The following is a 23,262-nucleotide window of genomic DNA, read 5'->3' as shown; positions in this document are numbered from 1 at the left end:
ATTCCATGACAGAAACAATTTACATTCTAGTGCTGAAAAACAATGTTTGGACACTTGTTGAAGACTAGTTAAGTCCAATGACTTAAGCATCCCATCACAAACAAAGTCAGCATTGAACTACAACTAATTAATTTACAGACTATTCCATACAGAATAAAGCAAGTACAAAAAAAAAAAAAAAGCAGAATGAAGTAAGTTAATCACTTGGTAAGTCCAGTAGATACCTTCTAGCTAGTTGCCCTTCAGCACTTTGCTCCTATCCCTGAAGCAAAGCAGATGCCAATAGAAATGCACAGGACCTTTATACATTAGAAATGTTTTTCTTAAATACTCCCTAACACTAATATTTATGCCATTGTGAAGGGGGCTCAGATCAGATAAACAGATAATTTGATAGAGATGCTTTTGCCTGTGTGAATAATAGTAAGACCAAGTTAATATGAACTTTCAGCATTTTAACTTCCCAGCACAGGCCCTAAGGGAAAGTCTTGCACATGTACAACAACATATACAATGAACTTGCCTTCACGTTGTAAACAGGGCACTCTTATCTCAACTGAATACCTTTGGAGGAGTTACTTTCATTAGCAGTCTCACTGGACATTAACCATTGTTATTTAACCAGTAAGCTTTAATGCAATACAGTCCCAAGACTTTCCCAAAGCGAGTTGCTATTATCATTATTTCACTTATAGATAGTTGGGGGAAAAAAGCTGTCTGATTTATACACCATTTTAATTCCTACTGATTTTAGGAGAAAAAATGAAACTGAATAATTCAGATATGACCCAAAAAGGATTTAAAATGCTGAACTATTGGTTGGCATGACCCCCCTGCCCCAAAATGCAGTAAGCAAAGCCTCACCATTGATTATTCCCTGACCAAAAATTATCCTTAATCCTGGAATGCTTCTGCCAGTTTCCAAATTCTTCACTGACATGAAGGAGGGGAAAAAAATACAGACATACATCAGGTTCCACTCTTTAGGGTAAAAGCTTATCATTACCACTGACCTGCTGGAAAGCATCTCTGCAGAGAAAGACCTGGGGGTCCTGGTGGACAACAAGCCAAGAGCCAGCAGTGCCCTTGTGGCCAAGAAGGCCGATGGTGTCCTGTGCACTAGGAAGAGCACTGCCAGCAGATCGAGGGGGTTGATTCTGCCCTTCTACTCAGCCCTGGTGAGATTGCATCAGAAGTGGTGTGTTCAGTTCTTGGCTCCTCAGTACAAGAGAGACATGGAACTCCTGGAGCAACCAGTGCAGTGCAATAAGGATGAATGGTCAACTGGAGGATAGGCTGAGGGAGCTGGGCCTGTTTGGTCTCGAGAAGAGATGACTGAGTGTGGATTTCTTCAGATGTCTATGAGTATCTAAAGGGAAGGTGTCAGAGGACGGAGCCAGGCCCTCCTCAGTGGAGCTAGGCAACAGGACAAGGGGCAATGGCCAGAAATGGATGCACAGAAGTTCCGCCTGAACACGAGATAAAACTCTATTGTTGGGCAACCATGCACTGGAACAGGTTTGCCCACAGAAGTTGTGGAGTTTCCCTCACTGGAACCACTCAAGAATCATCTGGATGGGATCCTGTGCCAAGTACCGTGGAGCTAGGCAACAGGACAAGGGGCAATGGCCAGAAATGGATGCACAGAAGTTCCGCCTGAACACGAGATAAAACTCTATTGTTGGGCAACCATGCACTGGAACAGGTTTGCCCACAGAAGTTGTGGAGTTTCCCTCACTGGAACCACTCAAGAATCATCTGGATGGGATCCTGTGCCAAGTACCGCTTGAGCAGGGAGCTTGGACCAGGTGACCCACTGCAGTCCCTTCCAACCTCACCCGTTCCGCGATTCCGCGATTTGCACAACAACGCCAGACCGCGGGACCGGGAGCCGCCCTCAGCCTGGGAGGCAGGAACACCGCAGTTTCTCCAGGGGGCCGCTCTCCCGCCGTGCCCAGGAGCTTTCCACACGCGTGCGCGCGGGCTCGTGGGCGGCCGCCGGCGGAGGGCCGGGCGGGGCCGCGGCAGTCGCTGCGCGCTCGCCTTCCGCCTCGGAGCAGCGCGGCGGCCGCGGTCGGGCCTGTGCCGGGGCGGCTGTGGCACCGCCGTCGCTGCTCTTCGGCTGCGTAACTCTTCCCCCGGCCCCTCCCTTCCCTTCCCCTCGGGCCCAGCGGCGGCGATGGGTTCCCGGGCGTCCACTCTGCTGCGGGACGAGGAGATCGAGGAGATCAAGAAGGAGACGGGCTGTGAGTGCGGGGGCCTGAGCGCGGCGGGGCGGGGCGGGGCGGGAAGGACGCGGGGCCGGCGGCCGGCGCGGGGCCGCTCGCAGCCCCTGGGGCCGGCAGGGCCTGCCCGGCGCGGCCGCGGCGCTCGCAGCGCCCGGTCCCGGCACCCGCAGCCCCCGGGGCCGGGCACGTCTGGCAGGCCGGCGGAAAGCTGGGAAGCGCCTCTCGGTTCCCCCCCACCGCTGCCGGTAGCAGCAGCGAGATCCCAGTGGGACAGACGGGAAGCAGTGCTCTTGGTGTGTGCTGTATTGTATTCGGTCAGAGCTAAAACTCCTGGGGTTTTGAAGAGTTGTCTGTCTCGATGCCTGGGGCTGGAGTTTCTCAATTTTTAACCCAAAGAAACTGTCGTTGGATAGTAATTTTTTTCCCCAAGTGTTATTTGTTTCATGGGCTAGTGCTAAAGTTGCCATAAGGGTATTCAGAATGAATGCTGAGTGTCATTTAAACCATAAAGGAGGTAATGTAACTCACAAGAGATAAGTGTTATTAACTAAGAAGAAGTGAAAATTCCTGTACTAGTCAGCAACTGGGAGAGCATTATTTAAGCTGGACTCTAATATTTAGATACTTTACCCTACAGTATTTGATCGAGTTGTTCTGCATAAACATGAAGTACCTTAGAGAAGGTGAAACTCCAGTGTTGTTAATTTGCCCGATAGAATGATTGCCTGAGAGTTCCAGCAAATGATAATAAATGTTTTAGTTCCACTAAATGATAGTAAATGCAGGATGCCGTCCTGACTATCTGAGAGCAGAGGTCATAACATCATAGGTATCACTTTGCTGTTTGTTTCCCCAGGAAACTTGACAGGTTAACATGCCTTGCCCAGCTGACAGTTTTTCTTCTGAATATATCCTGATCTGTTCTTGCTACTTGAAAATGCTTTCTTCAGTTTTCTTTCCAATATAAATGGTATAATATATTCTTCTTAAGTGTTAGTTTATTTGTGTCAGGAAAATGCGTGGCTACAGAAAAGGAGTAGAAGATTAAGACAGCACTGGAGCTAGTGTAGTGGCAGGCTGAGTGAGTTAACATAGTTTCCATGATCCTTTTTCCATCTGTCATGAAAACCTTCTGCAGGAAGGCTGTGATAAACAAGTAGGAATGTCAAAGTCTGTTTATTCAGCAGTAACTTTCTATTGCTTTTTTCTTTTTAATCACAAAGATCATGGCGTAAAGGTAGCCTCCTCTCATTTATAAAGATGCTTCAAAATCCAAACCCCAAATCTGAAATATTTTTCCAGAAGGTTTTACATTTTTCCTCATGTTTTATTCCTTAAAGTTTACTTATGTGATAGTTAAATAAATGCCATTAAGATGGCATTTATTGTAAGCAATAAATCCACTTGACTCTAGTTAGCCTCTAAATGCTTTTTGTGCACCATCAGAGGGTGATCAAAGTCATGACTAGTGGGTTTCAGCTTTGTGACCTGACGTCTGTTCATTTTCCTGTGGTTTTATCTAGTAAATTTTATAATTAATACCACTTTGTTAACCAGTCATTGCTAATCTCTGACTCATGCTTGCTTCTAAGTCATCACAGTGTGTCTCATTGACATTATCAATCATTTTCTTCTTCTCCCCAGTCTGTAACTGCAGTTTAGGAACGTGATTTTTCTCTTTTTATGAAGCTTTTTATGCTTCTCTAGGTAGATGGAAAATTCCACCAAGCTGTTAGCACTGTTATACACTTCATATAGGTGAAAATATTTATACAAGGTGGGGGAAAAAACCCAAACAAACACTGGTTGTCTGGATCAAAGTGCACAGGCAGAATGCTAAGGTAGTGTTGCTGAATAGACTGCTGTGGTCTGTTGGAAACTTGATGCTGATGGTACTTTAGCTGCTGAAGAGTTTGAGAAAGGGACTTTGTAGACATGAAAAAATCTGGCAGCATTACAAGTCCATCTTGAACTGGTGGTCTGATAAGTGCTCCCAAGGATTCCTTTTTGGCCTCTTTACTGTGAAATGTGTTTTCTGCAGTTCATCTGGGGTAGGTGTGAAGCACTAGGTAGAACACTTAACCAACCGGATTGAGTTCAGCTTTGGAATTATATAATTTCTGCTCAATTTCATGTAGCACAAAACTGAATGGCTAATGATACTGACATGAGTGAGAAACCGTGTGTTAATGTTCTTCAGCAGAACAGATGAAGAACATGTCTTTTAGGGCACTAGAAGCATAATCTTTCAAAAGCTGTGCAATGACACAATCTCTTGAATTAAATTTGCTTGGATTAAAATTCAGGTTTTTTTGTGGTAGTGAAAAGCACTTTGTAGCGTAAGTTCAGACACATGTGCTAAGGTAATGCTTCAGGTTCTCAGCTGCAGGTGTGAAGCCTGAAGTTGACAGTCCTAAATCTCACATAATGTTGTCTGGAAATTGTTTGCTTTGCATATAAACATTTTGAGATTTAAGCATGAAAACACTTTGAAGTCATCCTAATTGCTTTGATGTTTCAGTAACAACTAAAAAAAACAGAGAGACCCGAGATGTTGCTTGCCTGCATTTGTTGCAAGCTTTTGGAAAGCTGTTGGAATGTAACAGTATTCAAACTATTTGGTTCACACCCTTTGCTCCCATGCTTTGAAGCACTCTACCTAAGGATTAATAATAAATTAATGCTCATAATTTAATTTAGGAGAAAAAAATGTTTGCATGGTAGCAGATAATAGATTTTTCTGATGTATATTTGTATATTTTTCTAAGTATATATATATTTATATGAGTTTATGCTACTGTTGTAGACAAGAATATGTAATTGTGAAAAACTTTACAGTGACTTAAGTAAAATAGAAAGAGCAATTCTTAATTTAGAGGTCTTGACCCTAAATTTTTAGGAGAATCTTAGTGGAGTAGCAGTATAGATAAAATGGTGTTTCAGCTAATTTTAAGGCTTAACCTTAAATTTTCAGTCATAACCTTAGAAGCAGTCATAAATTGCAGATCTTAATTCTCCTGGGTATTCAGGAGAATCTTTATCTTTCCTTACAAATGCGCTGAAAAATGTCCAGTGACACAGCTTTTGTGAGGGATGAGAGCCAAAGGAAATTACAACAAAAGACAGTGATGAACCTGAATCATCCTCATTTTTCACAGGGCTATGATATGCTTTTTGTCTAGTGTGACGTTAATGAAAATATCACTTCTGCTGTCAACAGCTACGTACTATTGCTCACATACTAGCTGTTACACTATGTTCCAAAAATGTAGATGCTGATGCTGTCAACAGCTACGTACTATTGCTCACATACTAGCTGTTACAGCGGTGTTCCAAAAATGTAGATGCTGGCATCAGTTTGGGAATGGTAGCTGAGTAGAATTTTCATCACCTTCTTTGTTTACAGGGAGGAGTGGGAGTATGGGGCTTCTAATAGGAGATCTAACTCCAGCCTTCTTTTTTTTCACCATCAGTTGTTGTTGTGGTTAACATTAACTCAGAAATGCAGAAGGTTGAAGTCTTTAGAGTACTGGTACTTGTTTTCTGTGTGTGTGTCTGTTTCTTAACGTGAAAGTGAGCAAGCTGCCCAGTCTGATTGTAGAGAAGTTGCCTGAGGTGAAACGGAGCAAATTGCCCAATCCTATGCAAAGAATGCAAGTTGCTGAGGAGACTGGAGGGCTGGGGGGGAGGAGGGGCATGTGTTTGAAAACCCAGTTCCTGGCAGGTCATGCTAAAGTAGGGAACTGTTGAACCTAAACAGATAGCCTCGAGAAAGAAAGAACAAACCTGAAAAAAAAGAAATTTGCCTCACTTGTCACAGATCAAACAACTACTGTGCAACTTCTTCCCAAGTAAGTTTGAGCAAGTAGGAGAAGCATTGTGCATGGCCTGGTGAAGGCTTTTTAAACTACTTAATCTGACAATTACAGTAAGTCCTAGTTTAACATTGTAGAGAATCACACGTTTACTGAGTACACATAAACATTCAATTCAGTCTTATTTCATGTATTTCTTAACTTAATCAGACAAGACTGGAAATCCAATATCTCCTGTAGGGCCTTGTGGTTTAACCTCAGCTGATAACTAAGTACCACATAGATGCTTGCTTACTCCCTGTCAGGGTGGGGATAGAAGCTGAGGGAGAGGGGGGGTAAAACCCATGGGTTGAGATAAAATGTTTAATAGTTGAAATAAAGTAAAATATACTAATGATTTAAAAAATGTTAATAATAACAATGATAATACTAATTGCAATGAAAGATAAATAAAACCCAAGAAAGATAAATTAAGCACAGTACAACAGCACACTCCCTGTTGACCAATGCCCAGCCTGTCCTGGCCCCTCCTGGCCAGTTCCCTCAGTATGCACCATGATGTTCTGTGATACAGAAGATCCCTTTGGCCAGTTCAGATCAGATCAGCTGTTCTGGCTGTGCTCCCTCTCAGCTTTTTGTGCACCTCCTCACTGTCAGAGCCTGGGAAGCTGAGAAGCCCTTGGCTTAGGGTAAGGACTACCTAGCAACAGCCAAAACAGTGTGCTGTCATCGTTACTCTCCTATGAAATCCAAAAACCACAGCACAGTACCAGTTACTAAGAAGAAAATGAACTTTGTCCCAGCTGAAACCAGGACAAGTGTTCTTTCAGTGTTAAAGGAATTGCTATTCTATACAGATTTATCCCACTCACATCACAGACTTAGATCTAGTTGTCTGATATCTTGCCTTGTCTAGTACCTTGGTAATGTTGACACAGTTATGCTGAACTTAGTATTGCCTTTGTAATTTGTATTTCAAACTGCAATAAAGTTTAAAGACTTAAAGTCTGCAATAACTTTCTGCTTGCTTTGTAGCCCAACTCCTTCTCAAATTTCTTTAGAAATAAGCTTTCTAATTTTTAATTCCATGCCCTAGAAGCCTGGAAACTAATTTTGTGAGCAGTTGGCTCCCGGTTAGCCACAAAGGGTTTCAGTGAATGGGGTAACATCAGGCTGGTGACCAGTCACTAACAGGGTTCTGCAGGGCTTCATTTCAGGGCGGGCTCGTTAACATCTTTGTGAAGGCATACTAAGTAAGTTTGCCAGTGCCATTAAATTGGGAAGAGCTGTTGGCTCGAGGAGCTGTTGACTCCCTCGAAGGCAGAGAGATCTTAACAGAGGGCTGAGCACCACAGTATTGCTGGTTTAATGCAGGATCTAAAAAATACTATTACATTTAATAATAAATCTATCTTTGGCTCCAAGTTATGGAACAAAGCCTTCCTCATCTCTGTTTAATGCAGGATCTAAAAAATACTATTACATTTAATAATAAATCTATCTTTATTATGGAACAAAGCCTTCCTCATCTCTGCTCTCTGGTGAGCCTCTGGTGAAAAGCATGAAGCTGTGACAGGGAAGGTTTAGGTTGGATATTAGGAAAAGGTTCTTCACCCAGAGAGTGAATGGGCACTGGAACAGGCTCCCCAGGGGAGGGGTCACAGCAGCAGCCTGACAGAGTTCATTAAATGTTTGGACAATGCTCTCAGGCACACGGTGAGATTCTTGAGGATAGTGCTATAAGGACCAGGAGCTGGACTCCAGTGGTTCTTCTGGGTCCCTTCCAATTCAGGTTATTCTCTGAGCCCCAAAATGTTCAGATTTCAGCAGTCCTGTAAAGGGAGAAAAGTAAAGTAAAAATTAAAGCCTCTCTGACCACTTTCCAGATGCAGAGGAACTTGGTTCACTTTCTGTCCTTAGGTGGAAAACAAACAATGGAAATAGAGATAAGCAAAAGTGAAGGAAAGATCCTATAGCAGGGGTCTTTAGTGTCATGAGTAATATAGACATCATCAGTGTAGGCTGTGTCCAGATTATTTCTAGCCATAAAGGAATGAAAGGAAATAAAGTGGAACTGTGAATCAAATATTTTTTTCTTTTTAATTGACAATTACTGAGTCAGGTAACCAAAAATTGTTAAATATAAAAATAGAAATGGGTAGAAGATGGAGTTAGATGTTTTGAAGAATGAGCTAATTTGTAGATTCTTGAATATTAAGCTGTGATTTATAGCTCACAAAGTCCCTAAATGCTTCTTGTCATGTGCTTTCAGTGTAATGGTTCTATGTGAACTCTTTTTGAATACAGCTTGTGGCAACAGTGCAGTTCAGCGTAATGAGGTTTTCTCCTATGAGGAATCATTGACATGCTAATTTGTCATCTTGTTTCTTTTTTTCTTCAGTCTCCCACAGTCAAATCACCCGCCTGTACAGTCGCTTCACCAGCCTGGACAAAGGCGAAAATGGCACTCTTAGGTGGGTAATTCAGCTGCACTTGCACTGGCACATCTGTATCAGTGGCTTGCTGTTGCAGGATGTTTGCATGTTTTTCTCATTGGTCAGTCACTGAGGCTGTTATAACATGTTCTTTCATACGTACTGTCTACCTGAAAGGTTTAATTGTTGAGCTGAGGTGCTCTAAATGCCAACTGTCTTTACTGTAGTGTTGAAGGTTTGTAGTAGTTAATAGGAGAAAGTTCAGATTTGGTATTCAAAGTCTTATAAAAATGTTCAGAATTGTGAAACAACACTTTCAGATTGTTATTTCTTACCTTTCTTTATATGTTGCTTCTACTATTTAATATGAAAATGGTTCTGCTGTGTCATCTTTATCCTGGCTTTCATAAGAAAAAAGATCTATACTTGTTTCTGATATCCAGTGTCTTTAAACACTACTTGGATCTGCAATCCATTTGCTATATTTATAAACTTTGCACCTCTTATTGAACACCCATATCTATTAGTATGCTTAAAAATAAAAAAAAGAGCTGGAAACAAGTCATTGTGACTAAACAAACATTCTATTATTTAAGTGGTGGTGCAGGACATTCTAAGATCTTTAGTGTTTGTTTCTTATCTACAACTTGAAAGCTACAGAACTGGTTTCTGACAGCTTAGTCAATTAAATAAAGATGAGTCTTTAACTTTATCTGTGAAATATGTTTCATTTTGATGGACCAAGTCTGCTAGAAAAGAGTATTCTCAACCAAAAGGTAAACAGTGGCTAGATCATGGCCTGTTAAAATATATCTCTGCCTGCTGTCATTCTGTAGCTTTCCCTGCTCTTGTGGATTTTATTTCCCATTCACCATATAGCCACAGTGGCACAGGAAAGCTGGAGAAGAATGCAGGAGAGAGGAGGAAGGGGAAAGGGACATCATTGTAGCATAACATGAGATCTGGCTCTTAGAGAGTTAATTTCTTTCATAGCAGCTCTGTCCCAGTCAAATTCAGTGAATCAGGCATTACCTGAAGTTTTGTATGTGATCTTGTAAAATATAACTGCAGGATGCACTATAAACCCAGAGAAGCTATAGGCCTACCTATGAACCAACCTAACTGTAATTCTGGAATCACCTCTTAAAAGATCAAAGTGGCAAGTTGTGAGATACATGGTCTTTGGCAGTACTTTGGGCTTGCTGCAGTTTCCTTTCCTGAGGGAAATGCGCAGTTCCTTCTGGTGCCACAAATTGCTGACTTCTCAGCATTTAAGTAATTGGATGTGGAATTGTATGGTAAACAGGACTACAGAGTGATTATTTTGGGTTAAAAATACTCTCCCTCCCCTTTTGCCTTGTGTAGGTTTTGAGGCTGATTGACTCCAGTGAGACTGGAGGCTATCCTGTAAATTTCTAGATTGCATAGCTGAAGGGATGACTAAATGGATTGTGCATGTAAAAAATTGGTTTGGAATGGGATATGCAGGAACTTCCAAAAGCCCACTCTGACACTTAAACCAATGCATTATATAAAATGTAGCATTGGCAATTCTCATGTAGAGATCAACTGATGAGATCGTAGATAAGCTTAAAACTCCTTATGTTTAAAATTATTTGGAAAAGAACATTTACAGCCTTTTCAAACTTTATATGTGAACTTAATATTCATTGATGAATAAAGATGATGGCTACTGGATTAGTCAGTAGCAATTTGAATGTAGGACGCGCTCTTCCTCAACTCTTCCATGTCCTCCTCCAATACTAAATTCACTTACTGAATCCATAAGGTTTGTATAAATGTCAAAGTGATCGTACTCAGTTTATGTAAGAGGAGTAATTGATTAAATATGCTATGACTGTCTGTTGCACAATGCTTAGTTTGACAGTATTATGCATCAGGAGGAGGTAGACTTCCATTGTTGATAATCATGTGGAAAGGAAGTGGAGGTTGTTTGGGAAATCCCAGCAACTGCGTATTACAACCGCTTAACTTGCAGTCTTGGCCCCTAAGCATAGCCCTCTCTCAAACATGTCTGACTTAAGAGTGGCATTCAATTTTTTAAACTTGTTCTGGTACCCTCCAAATGCAGACACTATTAAGTTTAAGTATTGGAAAACTACTTGCTGAAAAATAGATTGAGGAGAGAGCAAGAGCTACAGCTTGGAAGGTCATAGATGTTGGTTTCTGAGATACAGATCAAAGAGAACCTGATGCTTTAAGACAAGTAAGAAGTAGTTATCACTTGCTTACTACCACTAAACAGTTTAGAGGGTATGTCTTCTGTTTGTTTCCTGTGAGGAAGATTTATTGTTTCCGCAAGGATGACTTACACCTTTGACTTACAAATCAAACATGACAAAATCACTCATGTGACCATGATTAGGAAAATAAATGTCAGTCAGTTCTTTATGGCACAAAATAAATCTTTAAATGTGTAACACCCTTCTGAAGAAGGGCAAAGTAAAGAGCACTTTGTACAGAAAATCTGGTAGATAATGATTAATCTGGGTAGTTCTGGAACTATAGTCAAAAGCAGAAATCTTTTCTGATAGATGTTTCTATCCAGTGTACCTATGTGCAATTTCAAGGCATTTTGTTTTTAAAGAGTTACAGAAATTAAATATTAGAGATGGTTATTGGTAAAGACAAAGCTTGGTCTTCAAAAAATTTTTGCTTTTTGCTTCCTTTTTTCCCCTCTCACATATTTATTCTCTAAGTGACTACAGCCATTTTTACCTGTAAAGTAGAAATGTTGGGTTTACCTTCACCTTTCTTGAAAAGTGTAGAAAAATTTTGTATTTTTCCTTAGCTTCACTTTTTCTAAACAAAATTAGTAAGTTCCCTCAGACTTCCACCATCTGAACAAAACCATGTTGGAAAATACAAGACAAAACTGTTCTTGAAAATTCTTTTGTCACCTTTGATTTCAATATTGTGACATGCTGAGTTGCCAAAACAAAATGGTTGTCCATAACTACATCTAAATTGTGAAATCTGGAATATACTTGTTCTGTCTACATGCTAACTATAGCTCAGGAAGAAAAGAGTGCATGTTTCCTTACTTACATGCTGATTTCCAGTAAGAGGAAATAGTACAGCATGAACAGGGTAAGTATGTGATTGCTTAGTGATTCTCCCAGCTTAGTTGTGCTGGTACTGCAGTGTACCCCACACAAGAATACTTTTGTTCCAAAGTTTATCAACTAGTAAGTAGCTCTAGACAGACATGTACAGAGCTATAAAAGGAGGTACTTATGTACACTGCAATCTTTGCATGTAACTTTTGTATGAAACCTCCAACTTAAAAGTAGTTTCTTGGGCACTGGGGAAAGATAGGTTAAGCACTTGAGAAATGGTTTTTACTGTACAGTAATTGGTATAGCCTGGTAAGCATGGAAGAAGGAAGGAAGGGAAAATGTTCTGAAAGCTGGTAACTGCAGAGAATAGACACACTGAGCTGTTCATGCATGTCTCATGTTTGTGAAAGCTGTTCACACGTGTCTTCTGGAGAACTTCAGAAAGCCTCTGATCCTGAGAGAAGGGTAACATGAGCCAACCAAGCCATCTGTCAGTCTTTGTCAGCTGACTGAACCATCTGGGTCTGGAAAGATGTCAGGCTTGTTCTTATTAGGTAAAACAGATACTGCAGGATTGCAAAACATAAAAGCTAGCTCTCTGAATGTGGAATTCTTTACTTTCACTCAAGAAAATGCAAAGCATTTTTAGCTTTATCTAAAATAGAAAAGACAGGAAGGATATGGGTTTGGATTGGAAAAGACAGGGTACAAGAATAGTCTATTTTTGCATCTTCAACCACACTTTATGCATGCTGCCTTTTTTCTTTCCTTCCTTATTGCTCATCTAATTATCACCTTTTTGCATACTCCTTGGCTTACGTTTATGAACCAATTAGTGCTGTGATAGTTAAGCAACTTTTAACATTTGTTTAGAGCATGTGTAAGGATAGAGTTAGATGAGATGGATGACACAATGCTGAAGGGGGGTGATACTGATATTCTTTCCTGATAACTTCTCCAGGCTTCCAGCACCTCATTGTCAGCTGTGATGCTCTTAGATTTTTTGAATTTTTTGAACTGCCTCAAGTTGTGAATTCAACAGAAAGCTAATTGGAGAGGGGGAAGGTAGGGTTTTTTTTTATGGGGGATACATTAGACCATCAAAAGGTTAGATGAATGACAAAGCTGGTGTTAGCAAGGTAATAGAGCAATGGAACCTCTTCAGTAGTAAGCTCTTAAATCTTTTTGATCACCTTGCATGATACACCTTACTGCTTTTAAATATTTCTCTTCTTCAAGTAATTCTTGTTACCTGTATCCTTCCTTTCCTCTGCCACTTCTGATGCACATATATGTGGGAATTTTTTCCTTTCCATTATTTTACTTTTCCGCAGCTTTGGATACCCCTCCTCATCCCTGGTGAGGGATGTTTTGCTAACATCTAGAAGTAACAGAAGAATGACCAACCAGAAATGGAAGGAAATAAAGGGTCTTGTAGGCTTCTTGCAGTCTTTGGGATAAGGTAGAACCAACTTTACAGTAGGGATCTGCTCTGTGCCTTGGAGGGAATACTCATGCTTAGGAACATTTGCCTTGCTTAGAATCTAGAAATTCTTCACTGCAAATTACATCTAATTGTGCTGTCGTATGTATTAAATGGTTGGTCTGCATAATGTTCACATGCAATTAAAGGTTGCTTTGCCTGTTGCATTTAAGCAAAGATTTCATAAGAGCAAGGTTCATATAAAGATACCTTAGAAGAACCTTGTTGCTCATGAACACATAAGAAGTAGAGGGTATTAAATTTCATGTAAGCACCAGCTTCAGCCAGGTGAAGTTGCTCCCTAATGACTGTAGGAAAGCTTAGCTTTATAAAGTGGAGAATAACTTACTTCACATTCATTTGCTTTTATGGCTGTTGCAGCTATTTCAGTTATAACACTCACTCAGTAATGTGCTCTTAATAAGCAGAAGTGCTCTACTGCAGCCCTGCTAATGACAGGACAAATAGATTTGAAACCAGGGAATTATTTGTGGTTAATTGTTAATCTCCTGTTAGAAAACAGAATCACTGGAGGCTGAAATGCCAAGTGTCTACTGAGGCTGAATACTAAAATGTCATGATATGCAAGTAAAAAATTCTGAAGCATTAGGATTTTGGTCCATGTGGAAGAGAGGGCAGCTGCTGCTTTTAGGTTATAAAGTTAGCACTGACATTGAAGTTCTGCTGTTAAAATATTGTTAATAGGACATAGGCTTTCCACATCACTGCATCTCCTGCTTAAATCACTAATGCATACTTTGCCCTTCAGCAACAGCTTAAAATGCAGCAGTCCTGAAGGGTCTGGTAACAAGTTGATTCATGCTAAACAGATGCTAACTTTGCCTATTAAAAATAACACAGGACCTGGTCAGAGCAGAAGTGTGCTGGGATAACTTAAAAATATGGTCAGGTCGCTGTATTAGAAGGTCAGACAGTTTAACCATGTTGTAACAGATGCACTGTGCTTAGGATTCTTAACGGTGCTGTGGTGGTGACTGGGAGCAAAAAGTGCTTTAGAATACATTGAAAACTAGAACATCTTGCTTTTCTGCCTTTCCTGAGCTAGACTGGTGATAAAGTCAGCCAATTTCTTTTTTACCCTTTAATATCACAGCATTATAAAAGGCTTTTATATTTAAATCTCAAAATTTGTTTGTGTTTACTTTAGTAAACCAGGTTTTTGGTATAATTATGCCATGAGACAGACTTTGTTGCCAGTTTAGTTAGTGAGCATAGTTTTGAGCAAACATTCAGTAATCAAGTGTGAGACTTTGACCCCAACTTCAAAACCAGCAGGACTGCATTTGACTTGAAGGGAGCTGCCAGTATTTCTGGAGATGGGGCAGGAAATGTCATGTTACATATCCAGGCAGAATAGTGTTGGAGTTTTTTACAGCTTAACCCCCTTGTTGTTTGCAATTTAAAATCTAGGTGATCATTAAGTACATCTTCAACTAACTGATAAGTTGCTGTGTTCTGTTTTAAGGAAAAACAAACCAACCAAACCTGCTCACTAAGACACATTTGGTCTGTTTGCCTTGGTCACATCAAGATTACCCACTTTCCTGTCACTGACAGTCTGTCAGCTTGAAAGAAAAGAGAAAATACTAGTGCAATTCTAACAGGAGAATGAAGCCTGTGTTCATGTCATACTGTTCTAAAATGTGTATGCAGTACAACTCATGATGTCTTTCAGATCAGAAGAATAACAATGTAAGCATAGCTGTGTTTATATTGTGCTCTGTACATATAATCATGACCAGAAAAGAGAATGGCTGGCAAGAGCAGTGAGTATTTGCCTGTACTGGTGAAATTTTATCTGATGTACAGGTGCCTGTAAAAGTGTAAAATTGCCAGTTTAAAATAGGAATACTGCTTGTTTGAAGCTAAAATAATCTGAAATTTGGTGTTTATAATAAGATACAGATTTGTTGCATAAACAAACAAAAAACATCTATCAGAACATGCTAATGACCTATAGTATGCTTGGAGTAGTATAGTGTTCTTCCAGAATCTGAAATGAGACACTCTGGAAAAGTCATGACAACTCATATGATTAAGTACCAAAATAATTATTTAAAAACCCAATAAATATTTTCATCTTGGAGCCGTAATTTCTTTCAAAGCAACTTCAGAAGCTTCCCTTTTCTTACATTGCAAACTAGTTGACATAATTACAGTAAGGTTTCTAGCACAAATTATGTTAGTGTCTGAGAAGGGTTGTTAACATGATAAATGAGCACTGCTAGTTTGTAATGCAATATAGGTTTGGCTTTGTCTTTTGTTTTATTTTGTGCCATTAGTCATAAAGAAAACATGATTTAAAAAGTTGCATTTTCAAAATTACCAAATGTCTTGCTGCAGAGCTAGGATTCCAGTGTTGTTTTCCTGTGAATTCTTTTTAAGCAACTTCTTCTCTGACTTCACCTTTATTCTGACTGGTTGTGTTCTTGCTTTCCTTAGCCGTGAAGACTTCCAGCGGATTCCAGAGCTTGCCATCAATCCACTTGGAGACAGAATTATCAATGCCTTCTTTCCAGAAGGGTGAGTTTCAACAAAAGGAATTTATAAGCAGGCACAAAATTGGTAGTTTGTCAGAAGTTTTCATAGGAGTGAAATGCTGATAATTAAAACATAGAATTTGGATTGACTAATAACTGAACACTTCAAACTTGTGAGAAATATTCTATGACTTTACAAAACTATTTTGTGCTTTATTGACTATTCAGGCTTCTGTCACAGTTTTTCACTCTTCTTCCTAAACTACTGAACACTTATGAAGAAATTCCAGGCTGTATGTGGACTTTGGTTCTTAAAACAAACTGGTATCAAGACTATTCTGTGTTCAGTAGTGTTACAATTAACTAATTTGGTTTTATTGTTTCTGATATAGTAAATGTACCATTGTTATTAGGTTGGATTTTTTGGTTGGTTGATTTTAGGTTTTTATTACATTTAAGACAGATTATGATGCTTGTAATGCAAATCCAAAGAGATTATCAAATTTTCAGTATTGTCCTCTCTTCATTATACCTCTCTGCATTGTTCTATGGAATCTTTTGAACACAGTTGCTGTTACTGTTTAATGAAGGTTGGAATCAAGTCATAATATCAGCTAAAACCAGTCAGGGTTTACTGAACAGAAAGGCATCCTGGGAAGCACTTACATGGCTGGTTCCCAGAGAAACTAGAGAACTCTGTCAGAGAGCAGTGAGCAATGACAGCCCCACAGGCAGGGGCCGAGGATGGCAGCAAAGCTGGAAGGGTGGAGAAGGGCACACGCCTGAACACAAAAAACAGAGCAGGCCCAGTGACTGCAGTCAGGTCAACCAACAGTCCAGTGCCTGACAGTGCTGAAACTAGCGTCAAGTGAATCCAGATCAGCAATATACATTGTTGCATTCAGGCGTAGCAGCAGCATAGCTCAGGCATGGGTTAAGGGTGAGGGCTTCATCTTAAACAGACTTTGCAGGTCAGGGAAGGGGAGCCCTCAGTAAGATTTCTCACAGCTTCTATTTTTTCACACATCATACTTTGTAACAGCATGATTTCAGCGTGTAACAGCATAGGCAGCCAAACCTTGCGGAGGTGGGAATGAAAGAGTTCACATGGTCTTGGTGCTTTGGATATTAATAGTCTTCTTTACTGAAATGAAGAGCTTGTAGAAGGTATGCCAAAAACTGACCTGCTGAATTCTTACACAGAGAGGACCAGGTGAATTTCCGTGGATTCATGAGGACGCTAGCCCACTTCCGACCCATAGAAGATAATGAAAAGAGCAAAGACCAGAATGGACCAGAACCACTGAACAGCAGAAGTAACAAGCTCCACTGTAAGAAATATGAACCTTCCTATAGAATAAATTATTTTTCCATCTTCTTTTTGGTTGGGTTTTTTTTTTCCCACTTAGGAATGGAGGAAAGGGGCTTGGGATTTCCTGCACAGTTATTTCCTGTGGAATGATCTTTTCTAATGCCTGTTTTTTTAAAAAGCTTACTTGGAACCGTATCTGTTCAGAATGTCAACAATTGAGCCATTGTTATATTAGAATTTGGTGGAATTAGTTAACTCTTGAGTAATACATATATTTTGCAAAATGTCTCATACAGAAGTGTTTCAAAATGGTTTGTATTCAAAATTATTTCAGATTTAGAAGCCACATCCCATACATGAATGAGCTTTTATGCTTATTTCTTCAGTTCTTCCGTATAATTCTACTTTTTTTCCCCCACCTTCAGCTGAGTACTTTCTTAAGTAGTTGGATGTCTGCCTACAGTATATAAGCAGAATGCACTTTCTTGCTAATCAGAGTTGGCAACAGTCCCCAGAGCTCTTAAAATTTCTGTCATATCTCATGCAGAATATAGTCAAAGAGAATGAATGATAATGTAAAAATGGTTGGCTCTGAAATTAAAGGTCTCACTGTATCTTAGTGATAATTATTCTCTGTGACTTGGAGTTTTTAGGAAATACCCTGCAAGCAGAGTGCTTGTGAACATAAAATTTTCCATTATTGGCAATAATGCTATTCCTGTGTGTGATAACAATTCTTTATAGAACTGAGCATGAGTTTTATGGTGAATTAAAATTCTAAGCTAATTCTCTTAAAATAATTTACAAGTGCATAGTTTTGTTGCTTTTCTTTGATACATCTATTGTTATGAAGAAAAATAATGGCACTTGAATTTAATTGCTCCTTCTTTCTTTCTTCCCTGTAGTTGCTTTTCGATTGTATGATCTAGATAAAGACGACAAAATTTCCAGGGATGAGCTTCTCCAGGTAAATAGCACAGGGCTGCTTTGAATGACTCAATCATGATGTTCTCTGTGACTTCATACCCACTTAGAAGAGGGGAGTTGCAACATGTTCTCAAAAGAACTGCTGGCGTAATGTGGTGGCTTTGCTTACCTGTGCCTTAAAGCTTTAGATATAGTATGGACTTTATTGTTATTTGGTAGGCTAGGCAGAGCCTGTTGCTAGTGACACCTAAACATTCAACAAATACACTAAGCTCCTTAAAAACCACCTTCTGTAACTTTCAAAAGTGCTTCTAAAAGGATTTCAAAAGGACAGTCACTGAGGTGGATTAGGTTGTTTGCCTGATCCTCTGTGCATCCTCTGTACAGAATCAAACTTCTTGAAATTGCAGCAAAGGTAATCAAAGTTCATCAGTTCTGCATATGTATGAAACTAGGCTTGTGCTAGGAGTAATTGCATGCTACTAATCCTGGGAAGTACACATGGCAATTTGTGGTTCCTGATGTAAGAAAAAGGTTTGTTTTTGCCTGCGACTGCCCTCTTCTATCCACTCAGAAAATGCTTTACTGAATGTGGAGGGTAATGGCAGTTGTCATTGGACCACATACTTTCAAGATTCCTGTAGGCAAATATCTCAAACAGCAGATATTCAGTCAAATGCTGGTATGTTTTCTGGGGGAAAAAGTATAGAAGCATTGGAGAAAGTTACTCATTCGAGGTCCAAAACTTTCTCTTGCTTCTGCCTCTTCCTGCTGCCTAGTTAAAAAGCAAGATTCTTTGTCAATGGTAGCTGCAAAAGATACCTGTATTTCATGAAAGACTTCTTTCTAGCCAGACTTCTGTACATTTACTTCAGTGTAAATCTTGTGTGGTGTTATTTTGACAGTACACATAAAAGGAAAGCACTAAGAATACTTCTGTTCCTATGTCAGTGATGGTTGTTTTGTATGCTGCAGGTATTACGGATGATGGTTGGTGTAAATATTTCTGACGAACAGTTGGGCAGCATTGCTGACAGGACAATCCAGGAAGCTGATCAAGATGGAGATAGTGCCATCTCCTTTGCAGAATTTGTAAAGGTTTGTAAACTATGGTTTTACTGACTTCATGAAGCTGCTCAGTAATGAGCAAGTCATTCAGACAAATGCAAATGGGAACAGAGAGGGAGTCATTGAAATAGTTGTGCCTGCATTTGGGCAAAGCCGCCTGCTAGCTTTTTCATCCCTTTATTAGTCATGTTTTGGGTTTTTTTAATACTGTCAGGGTGCTAATAATTAGTCCACATGTTTCTTTATACTCTTAAATAAAGCTACAGCCCTGAATATACTGAAGAACTTTCACTTTTTGTTTTGCAACTGCTTCTTTCTACACAAGTAACCTACTAGCACAGTTATAACAGATGAATTCTTCTGCTGTAATAGCACTGATCAGCTTTCATGTGTAGATTTCATCTGTTAGCAACACAACTAATACTGATATTCAAGTTCCTAGCTCTGGTACTTTGAATTACATGTTTTGATAGTCTGAAATAGGTAATAGTAGGAAGCCATTTTAGATAGTCAGTGGAGAAAGTTATCCTGTAGCAGAACAATTTCAGCTACCTAATGGGATACTATTGACAAGAGGAACTAGACTTATCTTGGAGATAACAAAAAGGCAACAGAAACAAGTTGCAACATGGGAAATCCTGGTTTGCTCTAAGGAAAACTTTTTACTAAGAGGATGGTCATAGCTTCTGAAAGACATAGAAATTCTTTCCATGGAGATACTTAAAGCTTAACCAGGACAAAGCCCTGAGCAACCTGATTTAGCAGGTACTCCTTTAAGTGGGAATTGAGGGATTGGACTGAAAGACTTCCAGAGGTTGCTTCAAACATAAATTACTCTCATCTTGGAGCACTGGAGTCTACTACCTGAAACAGCCTAGAGCAGAGTAATATCTTCATGCCTCAGTGTTAATAGCAATTTAGTGAATGAACTTGCCAGCCCAGTTTTACAATCATCTACATTAGTGGTGCTCTGGTCTTGATTTTGCTCTTCAATGATTGCTCACATCCCTTTCTCTACTCCATTCTCCCTTGTGTTTCCTGGCTGGACATTACCACATAATCTAGTTTTGGAAATCATTTTGGCCTTTCTGTGCTGTTGGCAGACTGAACCCACATAGTTACATTTTGATCGACGGCCTTCTTGCGGCTTTGATGGCCGAGTTCCTTCCCTTGGACGGACCTTAGCCCACAATGAGAAACAGCAGTCTCCATCCAGATAAAGGCCTGGCATGCTAAATTGAAGACATCCCATGTTCCTGCCCATTTCCTCACTACTAGAATAAGAAACCTTGTAGTAGAGATGTACAGTGACTTAAGTAGCTGTTTCTCAATTTTATTGCAGGTTTTGGAGAAGGTGGATGTAGAGCAGAAAATGAGCATTCGATTCCTTCACTGATGGATGGAGAGCCTATTCCTTTCTACTCCAACTATGTAATGAATAGAACTTCATTTTCTCCTTAGCACCATACCCCAGAGCATTGCTACTGGTGCATATACAATACATCTCCAACCCCTCCCTGATTTGTTCTACCAATGTGAACATTCCCTGTGCAACAGGAACAAAGGGAAATGGCTGCCATGCAACTTGGAAAAGGAGCTTTTTGAATGCTGTCCATCCTGGGTTTTTTGCCCTTTCTCTTGTCTCCTTCTGCACTACTGTTTTGGTAAAAATATCTCTCCTTAAACACTACTGTTTAATCTACAAACTGATTCTTCTGAGCTCTGAATCTGAGAATGGAAAAACAGGAATATGCCACAGAAGTGCCCTCTGAAATGTTTCAGAGACAAGCATCTACTCAAATACGAGGTGCATTGGTAATTACTCACTTTTGCCACATTACAGCTGCCTTTTTTTAAAAAAAAATATTTTTGCCCCTTTCCCATTTGGCTCTTTACACGCAGACTTGTTTCTTCAGTGCTTCTAAGTCTGCCTTTTACTTGAGAACTTCTCAACTTCTATGGCTTCTTGTACAACTAGCACAAATGCATGATGATAGCTAAGAGTACTTTAAAGTACTGTGAACAGATTTTGTTCTTTGTGGGATGAATTCACAGAGATAATAGTAGAATCTATGGTGGGGACAGGCTGTGGTATTGTCAAAAGGAATAGGAAATCTGCACTATGTCACTTGAACTGTTCTAGCAGCAGAGGCAGAAACTTGTTTCTTCCTTTGCATAGCTTGCAGGCTTGAAGCCGGTGGACCATGAAGTGTCCTCTTCAGATTGTTTTTGTCTAAGACCCCTCCCCTCACCAGGGTGGTTTTGCTTCTGAAAATGTAAATTTGTTTACCAGTGTACAAAATGCAAGAAAACCAGTCATGCTAAAATCTGGATTTGTAGTTCTGTTTTGCCCCCTGGTAACAGTGTCATGAAACACAAAATCGTGAAACTGATTTCATAGGGTTCTTTTCCCAATTATAGTGGCCTGCATAATGAGTAATTATTTATATTTTTCAGTATGAAAGTTCTGGTCTGTTATATTTGTGTTGAGGGTGGTAGCTATATTTAAGAAAGCTCTGGCATAAGAATACAATTTGGGAAAGATCATATTATCCCAGATTTTTCAGAATGTATTTCTATACAAATCTCTTTGCCAAGTGTAAGATGATTAATACTATTAATATAATGCTGATAAATTCAAGAGATCAGTATTCTTGAAGGTTCAATAGTAACTATTTTCTGTGGCTAGATTGACATATGATCTCGTGTAGTTCAGCTGGAGCATTCCACAATCTGGGAGATACTTTCAATAAAACCAAAAAATCCTGGGAGCTTGTTTATTGAAGAATTGGTGTTATAACTGCTTCTGTTGTGTGTTAACATTTCTATAAATACTTACCAGTCTCAAAACTACTGTTAAATGTGCATTTCCTTTTTTCTCAGTTTCTTCAATAATCACTTTCGTTGAAAGATAACATGCAAGTCTCTGAAGGATTTTTGATTTGTTATAAATAAAGGAATTCAAAAGTAAAATGTTGCACTTCATAGTTTTGTAGAGTGCAGCACAGTTCTAGAAAGAAATGTAAATTAAAAAGCTCTGCTCTCTATGAGAAAGAAACATTATACTTTTATAACTGCCTCATGTAAAATAGGAATGTAACAGTACTAATGAAAAGTAAAAATTGCTTGTAGGTTTTGTGATTTGCTTAGAGGTAGGTGTTGCTGTCTTCTGACACTATAGTTGTAACCTACAGTTGTGCCTTACTGTCCCAATGAGACTGCATATTGTATTTATCAATCCATAAATAAACCTTCACTGTATAAACAAAAACCAAAACCAAGCCATCCTCCAGCTCTTCCTGTAGGGCAACCAACTATCCTTTAATTACTGGATAGAGCTAAATACCAGTAAGAATGGGGCTAGCAGGTCTTACAGATCAGTTTCCTGTAACTGATCAGAGTATTATTTATTTTCAGAGTATTGATAATCCTTTATTCTGCTGGCAAACCAGTGCAAAACATGAGCTCCAGAAGAGGACACAGAGGGCTCGTTTGTGACATTTGTTCCTACAAACTCCCCCCTCAGATGTCAGATATTTTGGCTAATGTGCTTGAAGGTGAACACAAATGGTCTAACAGATGTACTGCAAAAAAAACCCAAAAAAACCAAAAAACCAAACACCATAACACAATCAATGAAAGAACAACCAACCTTCCTACAATGAAAAAAAGATTCTCAACTATCAGAATCTAACTTTGCCATTAGCAGAATGTCACATGTAAATAATTATCTTACTCAATATTCTGAAATCTATATAGTTTAAAATGTGGTAGACAGTAAGAGACCTGAGATCTTAAATTTGTTAAATTTAACTAAGCTGTACAGATACAAGCAGATTTCCACTAAAGTAGTATTTTTACCATACCTAGTTGCTTATAAAGGTCATCTTGAAGGTGAACATGATGGCAGCTCAGAGATTAAGCTACTTAATATTTCATCTTTGTCTTTTGAAAAAGTAGTTCAAGGGATAGGATTTTAAATAGAGATGATAGTCTATCCCTCCAGGCTACTGAGGGATAGTCTTGTTTTCAAATCTGCAGCCCTGAGTTTACATTGAGACTGGCTGGAGGCTTGACTGCCGAAATACATGGTGGCAAGCGGTTGCCAGAGCACTGTGAAGACTAAAAAGCAGAAATGATAAATAATAAATAAATAAAAATGATATCTAATCAGTACTGAAAGCTGTAGGCCCCTTGGCTTGGCAACAACTGGGAAAGGAAAAGAATCCAAATACAGGATTTGACTCACCAAGAGCAGGAGTAAAAATTACATTCTATAAGTGTACAATAGAACATAAAAACCTGCTTTTGGTTCTTGGAATCTGGAGCTTTGGTTGTAAATAGAATGTGGGTATAATAGTGAAGTTAGCAAAAGGGTTTCATTGCAGTCTGCTCTAAAACGTGACACGGCAG

The 23,262-nt window shown here is 39.5% G+C and overlaps 1 protein-coding gene across 1 annotated transcript; it reads left to right on the top strand.

Moving 5' to 3' along the window:
• The first annotated feature begins 1,993 nt into the window (after positions 1-1,993).
• On the top strand, positions 1,994-21,822 carry CHP1 (calcineurin like EF-hand protein 1). The gene is made up of 7 exons (XM_039704831.1): positions 1,994-2,246; positions 8,445-8,517; positions 15,505-15,585; positions 16,746-16,873; positions 17,760-17,821; positions 18,757-18,879; positions 20,192-21,822. The coding sequence occupies exons 1-7, from the start codon at positions 2,180-2,182 to the stop codon at positions 20,243-20,245; spliced, it is 588 nt and encodes a 195-aa protein (XP_039560765.1). The 5' UTR covers positions 1,994-2,179; the 3' UTR covers positions 20,246-21,822.
• The last annotated feature ends 1,440 nt before the right edge of the window (positions 21,823-23,262 follow it).

The sequence above is a fragment of the Passer montanus genome, unplaced genomic scaffold, assembly GCF_014805655.1.
Source record: "Passer montanus isolate IOZ18808 unplaced genomic scaffold, ASM1480565v1 scaffold18, whole genome shotgun sequence".
Taxonomy (NCBI): domain Eukaryota; kingdom Metazoa; phylum Chordata; class Aves; order Passeriformes; family Passeridae; genus Passer; species Passer montanus.
The sequence above is the reverse complement of the archived record's forward strand: the minus strand, read 5'-3'. Positions and strand labels throughout refer to the sequence as shown.